The sequence below is a fragment of the Pelobates fuscus genome, chromosome 12 (genome assembly GCF_036172605.1).
Source record: "Pelobates fuscus isolate aPelFus1 chromosome 12, aPelFus1.pri, whole genome shotgun sequence".
Classification (NCBI taxonomy): Eukaryota; Metazoa; Chordata; class Amphibia; order Anura; family Pelobatidae; genus Pelobates; species Pelobates fuscus.
The window spans coordinates 82,184,634-82,197,352 of record NC_086328.1 but is presented as its reverse complement, the minus strand read 5'-3'; the positions used below and the strand labels follow the sequence as shown (position 1 = coordinate 82,197,352).

The following is a 12,719-nucleotide window of genomic DNA, read 5'->3' as shown; positions in this document are numbered from 1 at the left end:
TCCATATCCTACAGAAGCCTGCTGCCCCCAAGAATTCTCGCACTTGTCTTCTATTCTTGGGTACTGGTATTTGGCAGACAGCCTCTTTTCTCTCTGGCCCCATAATTCTTTGACCTTCAGAGATATGGAATCCCAGATACTTGACAGTTGGCAAACACAACTGAGCCTTCTTTCTAGACACCTTGTATCCTGCCTTCCAGAGAATGTGTAGTAGATCGTGCGTTGCTTGCTGACAGATTTCTTTTGTAACTGCTGCTATCAACAAGTCATCTACATATTGTAACAATACACACTCTCCTGGGATGGACTCGAAATCCAATAGATCTTGACTTAGGGCTGAACCAAATAGGGTAGGTGAATTTTTAAACCCTTGGGGCAGTCTTGTCCAAGTCATTTGGCGTTTTGAGCCCGTTACAGCGTTCTCCCACTGGAAAGCGAAAATACATTGACTTTCTGCGGCAATTCGGAGGCAAAAGAAGGCATCTTTGAGATCTAAGACTGTGAAGTAAGTAGCCCCGCCCGGAATTAAAGCAAGCAGGTTATATGGATTGGGTACAACTGGATGTATGCTAACAACCGCATCATTGACTGCTCTTAAGTCCTGCACAGGTCGATACTCATCTGTGCCGGGCTTTTGAACAGGCAGCAATGGGGTGTTCCAGGGGGAAGTACAGAATTTTAGGATACCATACCGTATGAACTTATCCAGATAGGATTGGATGTTCTTCTTAGCCTTCTGCGGGATGTGATATTGTCTCAGGCTCACTGGATAAACCCCATGTTTAAGTTCAATTTTTATAGGTGGAATATTGCGGGCCAGTCCTGGTGGGTTGTTCTCTGCCCAAACTCCTGGTATGTTAAATAATGTCTCATCACTCCTAGGGTTTTGGCTAGTCAACACTGTATAAAGTCGCCACTCTTCTTCCTTTGGTACGGATAAAGTCATAATACCTGAAGGTCCATTAAACTTTAAAGATGTTGTTCCATCTGGTAGGAACGTAATCTGCGCTTGTAATTTGGATAGCATATCACGTCCCAGCAATTGGACTGGACATTCAGGCATATAAAGGAATTGGTGTTTTACTACGTGGCCTCCCAATGTACAGAGTCGACTTTTAAGAACCGGTTTTTCAGCACTTCTTCCAGTTGCTCCTATCACAGTAATAGTCCTTCCGGATGGAGGAGCAACTAGATTAGTCACCACTGAATGTTCAGCACCAGTGTCGATCATGAACGCACTCCTTTTCCCCCCTATTGATACATCGACCATAGGCTCCGCTCGACCAAGGGGGATGGAGCCCGGTCGGTATCAATAGTCCTCCATGACCGTGTCAGCCAATCCTACAAAGTCCCTACCTTCTCTATCGCGAGACCTTTGCGCTGCTGGAATATACCTGTCTTCCCTAACACTTCCTCTGTTCCCATTACTCCCTCTATAACCATTACTCCCTCCGGGACCTCCTCTACCTCTCGCTCTGCCTCTAAAGTTTCCGTAGCCTGCCCTGGGTTGGTCTCTCTCGTACTGCTCTCTTTGCGGACATTCGTTCCTCCAATGCCCTTCTTCCTTGCAATACGCACACTGATCCCTACTCAAAGGCTCCCTACTCCATCTATTATTGCCTCTATCTGGGCCCCGTTTATCTACGCCTGCGATCGCTACCGCTAGCATATCAGCCTTTTTACGCATCTTGCGCTCCTCCTCTTTCTTGCTTTCTGTTTCCCTATTCATATAGACCTTATTAGCTACCTCCATTAGTTGGGAGATTGACATACCTGCAAACCCTTCTAACTTTTGTAGCTTGCGCTTAATATCTCCGTAAGCTTGGCTGACAAAGGCGGAGTTAACCATTCGGGAATTGTCTGCGTCTTCCGGATTAAAGGGGGTGTACAAGCGGTACGCCTCCAATAATCGGTCATAAAAGACACTGGGCGCTTCATCGCTTTTCTGGATCACCTCAACTGTCTTCGACATGTTAATGGCTTTCTTTCCTCCGGCTTTCATGCCAGCAATTATAGCGTCTCTATAGGCTCTGAGTTGAACCATATCAGCACCATTTACGTTCCAATCGGGATCAGTGTTGGGATAATGTGTTGCGGCCCATGCTGCTGGATTAGCTTGGTTCAAAGCACGGGCTCTATCCTCTAATGCTTTAATGGCTGCTTGATTTATTCTTGTCCTTTCCTCATTGTTAAATAAAGTCATTAATAACTGCTGGCAATCAGCCCATGTCGGATTATGTGTCTGTACTATTGAGGTGAACAGATCAGTCATGGCTTGTGGTTTCTCAGTATACGAGGAATTATGGGTCTTCCAGTTTAAAAGGTCGGTAGTGGTGAAAGGGACATATACGAAGACAGGGTCAGCGTGTGCCATTTGACCTGCGGCATCGATATAAGCTGACCCGGGATTTAAGCGAAGAGGCATCTGATAGTGCTTTAATTGTTGGGCACCAGTCAACTGTCGGGTTTGGATGGGGCTACGTAGGGAAGCGTCAGTCATGGGTTCCGGTCGGGGAGATATAGGGTATGGGGATGTGGGAGGTTGGTTTTGGGAAAAGGTAGTGAATAGAACACTTCGGGCCGAGCTAGATGAAGCTTGACCGGAAGTCTGAAGTGGCGCCAAATCAGGATATTCGTTTCTAATGGGGGTGGGTTCTGGTTCCGGAAGGGGAGATTTAGTACGAGGGGGGGTGGATCCTGTACTGGAGGAGGAAGCGGAAGTGGATGAGGGTAATGAGGGAAGGGTTACAGGACTTCCTGTATTTGCGTCACTTCCTCTTACCGGAAAGTAAGGGGGCGGCAAAGGGATCTCGGACTCAGGGGGCGTGTCCAAAATGGGCCTAACACCAGCCCTAGTGGACGAACAAGTCCTAGCTACCATGAGGCGACACTGTTCCTCGTGGCATGTCCGGAGCCATTTTGGCGAGTCATTTACGGCCTGTCTCCAACAATCAATATAAGGAAACTGGCCGTAAAGTTCAGGCCTACCTGATACAGCCACGTGTAAGCGCTGTACCAGAGTTGGATCCAAACTGCCACGTGGCGGCCATGCCGCAACCAAAGTAGGCCACTCCCTAGTGCACAAAGTGACCAAACGTACAGGGGACATCTTAACCCCAAAATCACAAACTTTGAATCCCTTTTTAAAATTCTTAACCATACATCCTAAGGGATCCGGAATCGTTGACTGCGACGCACCCATATTTAACAGTGGAACGTCGTCGACAACGATTACTATACACGCGTACTATTCAACAGTCACACCCGTTTCCTCTGGCAACAGCACCACGTGGTACGGTTACCAAGTGAAACGTACACAATAACAATAAACACTCAGGGAATTCCCATACACACACAGCTGCTACACCAGTCACTATATAATCAATATTATGCCCTTTGGCGTAACTACACAGTCACCCACGCTATAATTCTCTATATACGAATTACCCGTCTATAACACACCCCAGTAACATCGTCTTTTACAAATAGCGGTTACAGTACGGTTAGCATAGGTCAAAGCACAAGTTAAGGTCACAATACAATTATTAGTGGTTATGGTGTTAAACATGCAATGGACGACAATGATTAGTACTTATTATACAGTGTCAGTAAATATACAGGGTTATGGTACCGTGCACTATAATACAGCAACACACTATTAACACTCTCGCTAGACTATTTACACCAGGACCCCGCCTGACTAACCAAATCAAACGGTCTGACTAAAGAGCGTTCGATCGAGCGGTGCGCCTTCGCTCCTTCCCTCCGACAGAGGGGGCAGATACAGATTCAAAAACCCCTTTGGGCCTACCGCACAATCGGTATACCCCTAGCGGGTCCTGCCGTCTAAAACAGCAGTTATCTTACCTCCTCGTTCCTGAACCTGAGTTCACACTCATCGACGGGGACACCCCAGCACTTCTCACGTAGAGGCCGATGATCTCCTGGACAACAGACCAGTGGCGCCGAGACGAAGGGAGGTCCACGCAGAAGTTCAGGGGTGCAGCCGTAGAGAACGTGGGCAAAGATAGACCGTCTCACGCCTCTGCCTCTCAGCTACCGTTGAACGATGAGCTTCCCGGCCAATGCACCAAATGATACCGGAGAAACTGACGGAAGCCAAGCACAGAGAGATGGACACAGGTTTCTTCAGGAAGGAAGAGATTCTTTATTGGATCACCGATCGGGACTCAGAGGGACTAGCGTCACCAAAATACAGCAAAGTCTGAGTACTGAATACATAGAGTACATTCCTTATATAGCACTGTAGCTCCTCCCACAATTAACTACACCCACACATACCCTTAACCTATTTAATGAATAGAGTCTAAACTCATCCATCCGGTCTAACCACGTGGCTCATCTGATACAAAGGAGAGGGACGCGTAATTCCAGTTCTTACATTCCTGCACCTGGTCAGTACAGTGATGACAGTATCTTAGCTACGTGTAATTAACTAACTGATACTACAAACACATATACATACATATGCCTTGTGGCAATCTTAGCCTGCTAAACTTGTATTTTACTGGAATTACATCACAGTTAGTAATGGGTAAATTAGATCAAGTTTAAGCAAAAATAAAATAACCATATCAAGACCTAAATATTTCAGTAAACCAGGTTAAAAAAAAAATACAACTGTATCGCAGTTGGACAACCAAGCAATTCATTGTTTCTTTCACCATCTGCTGCCAGTGTGTTTGTAATAGTTCCACAATATCAAAAACAGGAATAGAAAGAAAGTCTAAACCAACACAAACGTGGGCTGATTAGTTCCTCTTGGTTACCGAAAGTCATCACCAACAACATACTGCCTTCTGAACACAAGTAATGCTGCTAAATTATCTCAGATGCAACGCATCAAAGGAATCCAGCCGCCTTGTGTCATTCAACTGAAAGTCAGTAGAGATTAATTTAGAATGAATTAGGTTGTAGACTTTTTTTTTGTCTCATTAAAATTATTACTCCCAAGCACCATCAGCACTACAGCTCCCTGAAGAGGGGTTAATTAGCTATATCTTCTGTCTTCAATGCAGCACCACTGACCCTTCCCAGTACTCCCTCTTTTCTTAATTTCTCTTTTTTTTCAGGCCCAACTAGCTGTCTGTTTTGGCACAACACACCTGACTTCCATCAAGTTTTTTTAGAATTTTATATATATATATATATATATATATATATATATATATATATATATATATTCTAGAAAACTCTGTAAACTGTGTGCCAGGATTATACACTAAAGTTTGAAATGTAGAAAATACAACATGAATTCACACTAAATATCAAATTTTAGCCCAACATATTTAAACTGAAAACATAGATGACTTGGTCTAAAATTAGAATTTCACTTTAATTTCGTATCAATTTACAGATCAAATAATAATCCTGCTAGTTACAAATTGCACAATTGGACAAATATGCCAAGGATGTAAAAAAAATGGTACTCTTTTAAACTTGGGGAACTTCCAAAGTCTACAAAAATCTTCCGTCCTTTCGGCGTATATTTGTGTCTGCAAACCTTCAGTAGATCATATTCTGTAAATTTCTGGCACTCCATGAATCTGAGGTCTTCATCACATGGCTGCACCCTCCATGTGATAAGCCCTCGGGGCTTGTTTACATATCCAATACAAACTCAAAATACAATAGCTCTATAAAATTGCCTGGATAAATTCTATTCTATTTTGTACTGTATATCTACTTGAACAGAACAAATGGAGTTTGAGGAGACACAGAATACTACCCATTGGTAGAGGGGAAGTAGCCAGTTATGTGTATCAGAGTGCACACGCAGATCATGACACTTCAGATGACCAAAGAGGGACATTCCATGGTGTAGGCATCTTGGCAGGCAGAGTGGACAGACAATGGGCTATTGCAGGAGGTTTTAGGTGGCTTAAAGGAACACTATAGTCACCTAAATCACTTTAGCTAAATAAAGCAGTTTTAGTGTATAGATCATTCCCCCTGCAATTTCACTGCTCAATTCACTGTCATTTAGGAGTTAAATCACTTTGTTTCTGTTTATGCAGCCCTAGCCACACCTCCCCTGGCTATGACTGACAGAGCCTGCATGAAAAAAAAACTGGTTTCACTTTCAAACAGATGTAATTTACCTTAAATAATTGCATCTCAATCTCTAAATTGAACTTTAATCACATACAGGAGGCTCTTGCAGGGTCTAGCAAGCTATTAACATAGCAAGGGATAAGAGAATCTTAATTAAACAGAACTTGCAATAAAGAAAGCCTAAATAGGGCTCTCTTTACAGGAAGTGTTTATGGAAGGCTGTGCAAGTCACATGCAGGGAGGTGTGACTAGGGTTCATAAACAAAGGGATTTAATTCCTAAATGGCAGAGGATTGAGCAGTGAGGCTGCAGGGGCATGTTCTATACACCAAAACGGCTTCATTAAGCTAAAGTTGTTCAGGTGACTATAGTGTCCCTTTAGCAACCTACTGATAAACTGAATTATAATGTAGCACAAACTACCTTAAAAAATGTTTTGTTTGTTTTTTACTATGAACCTTTTCCTGTACGATACATTGTGACTTTGCAATCTGCAAATGTTCACTCTTCCCTCAGATACAAACATACACAGTAGTCCTGCTAAATAACTTCATAATGTTGTGCGGAATGTAGAGTCGGTTTGAGAACAGAATATTTTAGGACTTCCTGTCACTATGAGAAAACCTATGGTGTGGTTTTATGTAAGCTTCTGACATGTACTAGCTATTAGAAATAAAACTGTTTGCTTTAACTAACAATTGAGGAAATGATGCTGCCAAGGGGATAGTCTGGAAAATAATATGGAAGCAGAATTCTTGGAAAAACATTCTTAGTTTTAATAAAAAAGCTAGAGCACATACATTCATTGCTCTACCTAGTGAAGGTTTTAGATGTTCTGAGGTTTTACTATCGCTTTGAAGCTGTGAGTGCAGCTTATTATTCTAATTACGAGTATTATTAATGGCATTTATATTTATATAGCATCAATTTATTCCACAATGTTTTTTATAGCATTATAATTGGGCAGATTTAGCAATAAATGAGACAATTACAAAATGTTACGGGAACAATGGGTTGATAAGGACCCTGCTCAAATGAGCTTACAATCTAGATGTTAGCTTTAAAATTGTGCATTTAGCATTTTTTCTTTGAAATGGCTGATGTCATTTACAAGCTGTATATATTGATGGAGCTTAAACTGATCAGGGATAAGATGGGATGTATGGATGGATTAGTGGTGTAAGAAGTAAAGGTTGGGCTCAAAGGAGGCTATATATAAAAAAATAATTCCACCAGTAGAATGATGCAGTTATGACACAATTAAAGGAACACTCCAAACACCACAGTACACTGTCTAGCCAGATGAATATAGTTCTTTCCAATGCAAATTGTCAAACTCCTCTCAAACGGATTGGCCTGCCACCTGGAGCCACCGAGCTTTGCTCTCCACCTTAACTACAGCCTACAGGATAGCTGAAAGCTTTCTGTCTAAACTAAGCCTGGCAATTAAACTAAGCTAAGTCAGGTTGAGAACAATTAGCTGATGCAGACAGCCAATGTGCTTGCCCTGCACTTCATGGCTTAGCTCAGGAGAGCCAATAGAAGCTCCAAAACCAGATCTTCTGGCTTTCCTGATAGTTAACAGAAGGCAGGGAGCAGCACTCGACGAACGCAGGCAAGAAGCCAAACCATCAGAAAACAGTTTGGCTATTTACATTGGGCGGCACCAGGGCACTTCTGGCACCATAACTACTACAGCGCACTGTAGTGGCTACGGAGCTTGGAATGCTCCTTCAAAGCTTACAATCACATTTTGGGTCAGTCATACACCCTAGCGCAATCAGCTGCAGCAAAACAGAAAAGGGGTCTGGGGGTGGAGCTTGACTGCTGAGCCGACCAGACGTGCTCAACGAGAGATTCTGGGTCGGGCACCGATAATCTTGGTTTAATCGGGGGCAAATTGACCAATCTGCCTACAAACAGTACTCACCCTGTCAAGCAAGCGCCGGTGCACAAGTGGATGCCTCACACAAGCTTCTCTGGGCACCGATAATCTTGGTCTACCTGGGGGCAAATTGACCAATCTGCCTAGAAACAGTACTCACCCTGTCAAGCAAGCGCTGGTGCACAAGTGGATGCCTCACACAAGCTTCTTCAGTGTCAGTTCGCCCAGAATGAGTCCTGCGGCCTACGTGAGCTTGAGCTGAGGAGAGACGGCCGCTCTCCCAGCCCTCTGGCCTCTGAGCAGACCACCACACATTGTGGCCCCCTCCCACGGACTTGCCCAACATGCCTGTGCTGAATCTAAGTACCTGCACTGACAGAAGCTTCAACAGCAGCGGACTTCCTCAAGATGGCGGATGCGCAGTTCCTCCACGTGCGAAAACCTTTGAGCGTCCAACAGAGTCCAGCTGAATGTATCCTGATACGCCTGGACAAGTTATTTGAGAGCTTCTGTGCAAAGTTGGAACCCCGCATTCCAACAACATCAACTCAACCCTAACAGAAAGAACGGAGAGGAGTGGTGAGGGAGGAGAGAGGGCTTCCTTGCATGCACCAAAGTCTCCCAGCATGGACCTACCTGGGCTGACAGCCAGACGGGAAATACTCCCGCCGCATCGACCACCAACGCAGAAGCACCAGCGCCGCTGGCAGCGACAACCCACCAGGAGCTTGGACTCACCACTAAAGTGTTAGGAATACTATCGTTTGTGCATCAGAAATGCAGGCCCTCATCAAGGCCTGGGGCTGGGGGTGGGCTCTACCTTACTCCTTTCTCACAGTGCCGCTCACCTACGTTCCCTGCCTCTAAGTCGGGACATTGGTTGAGGGGGAACTTCCCACATCGGGCCCACTGTTGGAAACCACCTAATGGCCTGCCAGACTGTCTACCGCCTGAAAGTTAATGTTTTTCCACACTAATAAGCGCATAATAATCACAGTATTCATTTTACTGCCTCTCGTGATACAATTACTTGGTTTTGTGCTGAGACAGTGGGGTAGTTCGTGGTCACACTATCTTGCCAGTTTCACTACTAATAATTAGCCTAGTTAGTTACTCTAGGCATTTACCTTATATTGTTTTAAAATCCACTTATGTACATCAGGCATTTTATTGTTTTATCACATACATCGATCATACTATCAATAAGCTCAGCCTACTTTAGAGTAGCTCACAAGTATATCTCTATAGTAGCATCTTGTCTCAGTGTGTCTGAAAGGCTTACCAATCGAGTAATTCTTACATGCCATGGTATGCCTTGTTTAATTAACTCTTGCAAACAAAATTTTGAATGTTTAAACTTTACATCTGTTCATAGTCTTGACGCAACAGTTTAGCATGTTTATATTTTACTTAATTGATAAAAAAAAATAAGGCAGTCATATCTAGGAGATGTTAAAACCCTAATGTGATATCCCTATCTTGTGTCCATCTCGTTCATCTCCGTTTCTTTATTCTGTACCACCCAAATCAAATGCCTTAATAAAAGAAAGATTGACAAAAAACTGAAAAGGGATCTAACAATCCTGCTAGGTGTGTGTTTTTGTGAGAACATTTGGAAAAGCCATTATATCAACTGCTACATGCAAAATGATCTTATTAGACAGGAGCAGAGGGTCAAAATTAACAGCTATGCATTCATGCAGTGGTAATGGTTTAATATTAGCCATCTGATGCTTGTCAGCTGGTCTGCTGCTGCCCCCTGTGCTGATGGCAGCATGTGTCACCTTGTCACTTGAAATGTATAGTTAATATATTTACACTTAAAACATCATCACAGGCCCATGTGTGGCCCATGGAGCTTCGATAAGCTTAAAATGTTCGTGTAGTGCACGTGGAAAGAAAATAGAAGACGAGGCTGGATATTTTAAACTATGTCTGGTGCATTAAAGATTATGGCTTAGTAGGTCTATCAATTAACCTAATTCTTTAAGTCGTAAGACCATCCATTAAAGAGAAACAAAAGGAATGTTAAGCTATAGCTAATATCTAACACAGGAATATGGAAATCAGTAATATCAGCAAGATTCTTATCCACACAAAACCATCAAATTTACACACACAGGGAAAGCATGTGTGAGATAATACTAAGAATAGACATGTTTGTAGATAAAATATCAACACCTGTAACACCAAATCTGAACCAGGATTTTCACAGTAATGTGTTGTGCCCATGCTATCTAGCAGAAAACTATACCCACAATCAACTTCCTGCTTTATGTGTTGCGATCTCTATAAAAACATTATTGCAGGGGACACAATATGTTAAAGACAAACAAATAGCCTCCTGACTGTTGTGGAACTACCAAACTCTCAGCTAAGAGCTCTGAAAATGCATACAGGCATTGTTTCACTTGCCCCACTGTATTTTCTGTATGATCTTGATTGGATTACCTGTGACTTCTCCATTAAATCTGGGGTCCTGACTGTCAATCGATGTTGTTTGACAATCAATACCATCGAAATCAAGACAAAATTGATATTGCTTATGGGGAAGTGTAACTTCCACATTAGCAGGTTTATTCAACTGGAACTGGAAAAATTAACCTGCAATTCTCCCTTTAGTGAGTAACCTTGAATGAAAATAGTGAGTAAGCGGCTGCTTCATGAGTGCCTATGATAGCCTGCTAACACCAAAACTACCACAATATGAAAACAAAAATTAAAAATAAAGCCACAGGTTACACTATAGGCACCCAGACCACTTCATCTCATTGAAGTGATCTGGATGCAGTGTCAATGTCCCCCTGTTTCAGAGAAATTGCAATGTTTATATTAAAGGGTTAAAACTGCCTCTATTGGTTGTCTACCAGACAGCAACTGGAGGCGCTTCTTGGCTGTAACTCTCTGAAACAACAATGGACGTCCTCACGCTTTGCATGAGGACATGCAGTGTCTTGATTCAATGCTTTCCCAATGCCCAATGGGAAAGGCCGAATGCGAGCCCGGCACTTGCAGAGGAGATGGAGAGCAATCCAGTGCCGAGGGACCTCCGTGCTGGAATCAGGTAAGTGTTTAAAGGGTTTTTTAACCGTGGGAGCAGAGGGACACTCAAGTGTTAGGAATACTATAGTGTTCATTTAATCAATAAAGGCAATGGGTCTGTCTCGCAAGCTGTCTCAATAGAAAGCAGCAAGATGTATAAGCAAACCTAGCTGAAATTTACTGTCATAAAAAAAAGGAATAACTGGCACCTAGCTTCTATAACATTATGCAAACAGCATTATTCATGTTTTTTTTATAAATCAAACTAATTGAGAGATAGGCAGCTTTTCGTTGCTATACTACAACTCCCAAAGCCCATGTTACGAAAAGAAAGGGAGCACTGGGACTGGGTTTGTAAATACCGGCACATTTTGCAGATTTGAATTAAGTGAAGGAATTTCAAAATTTGAGTATTTTCATTTTAGTAAAGATTTTTAAAGGAACACTATAGTCACCTAAATTACTTTAGCTAAATAAAGCAGTTTTAGTGTATAGATCATTCCCCTGCAATTTCACTGCTCAATTCACTGTCATTTAGGAGTTAAATCACTTTGTTTCTGTTTATGCAGCCCTAGCCACACTGGTTTCACTTTCAAACAGATGTAATTTACCTTAAATAATTGTATCTCAATCTCTAAATTGAACTTTAATCAAATACAGGAGGCTCTTGCAGGGTCTAGCAAGCTATTAACATAGCAGGGGATAAGAAAATCGTAATTAAACAGAACTTTTAGGGCTCTCTTTACAGGAAGTGTTTATGGAAGGCTGTGCTAGTCACAGGCAGGGTGGTGTGACTAGGGTTCATAAACAAAGGGATTTAACTCCTAAATGGCAGAGGATTGAGCAGTGAGGCTGCAGGGGCATGTTCTATACACCAAAACTGCTTCATTAAGCTAAAGTTGTTCAGGTGACTATAGTGTCCCTTTAATGCTTTATAAAGACATCCACTCCAGTAAAAAAAAAAAAAAAAAAAATACATCTGCATCAGTTCCTCTTTTCCTTACCTTACCATCCTTGTCCACTCCAGCCGTTTGTCCTGAAGCCACTCTGACTCCATCAGGATGAACTGCCAAACTGTATGAGGGGAGGACAAAATGTTAATAATAAAGAAGAGATCAGAGAGGATATGTTATTTAAAAAAGCTGCATTAATTTTAGACAATCTATATTATATCTTCTCTCTCAGTTATATCTATAGTTGTCACCTGCCCATAACCTTAGCAGTGCTTCTCCTCCTATGGGGTATTTCCTCTTTATTCTACTTCCATTAAGTAACTTTAGGTTACTTACCAACGAACGCAGTCAGTGTGACGCAGGAAGTGTCTTTGGGTTCCATTCGTTACATCACAGAGGACAATGACACAAGCAGTGAAATAAATAACCTCCCCAGACTGCAGAACACGGAGAGTACACCGGTTGTCCCGCCCACGGCAACCATAACTGAGTAGAAGGTCAAGGAGACTACACTAGTCAAAAATCATAGATAGAGCGTTAAGATGCGAAATCAGAGATCAAAAAGTCTACCGGGACAAAAAATTACACTGAAGAACATATATCAGAAAGAGGTGCAGACAGATCTGATTTAAGGATACACCCACTCCAAATGTAGCTTCTCACTAGGAAGTTCTGGCTTCTGGTCATCATGGTTTGGAATATTGGATGGTATGTACATAGTGATTGGACGGCCACGGAGAAAAACCTTTATACTGAGTCCCTCT

At 42.6% G+C, this 12,719-nt stretch overlaps 1 protein-coding gene across 1 annotated transcript in view; it reads right to left on the bottom strand.

The window, feature by feature from the left end:
- The window catches only part of EML3 (EMAP like 3), a 96,326-nt gene that overhangs the window by 52,978 nt on the left and 30,629 nt on the right, over positions 1–12,719 (bottom strand). Inside the window, exons 7-9 of the mRNA XM_063438006.1 lie at positions 12,594–12,717; positions 12,292–12,441; positions 12,007–12,076 (exon numbers count right to left, since the gene is read on the bottom strand). Of these exons, the coding sequence (XP_063294076.1) occupies positions 12,007–12,076; positions 12,292–12,441; positions 12,594–12,717 (344 nt within the window). The remainder of the gene's footprint in view (positions 1–12,006; positions 12,077–12,291; positions 12,442–12,593; positions 12,718–12,719) is intronic.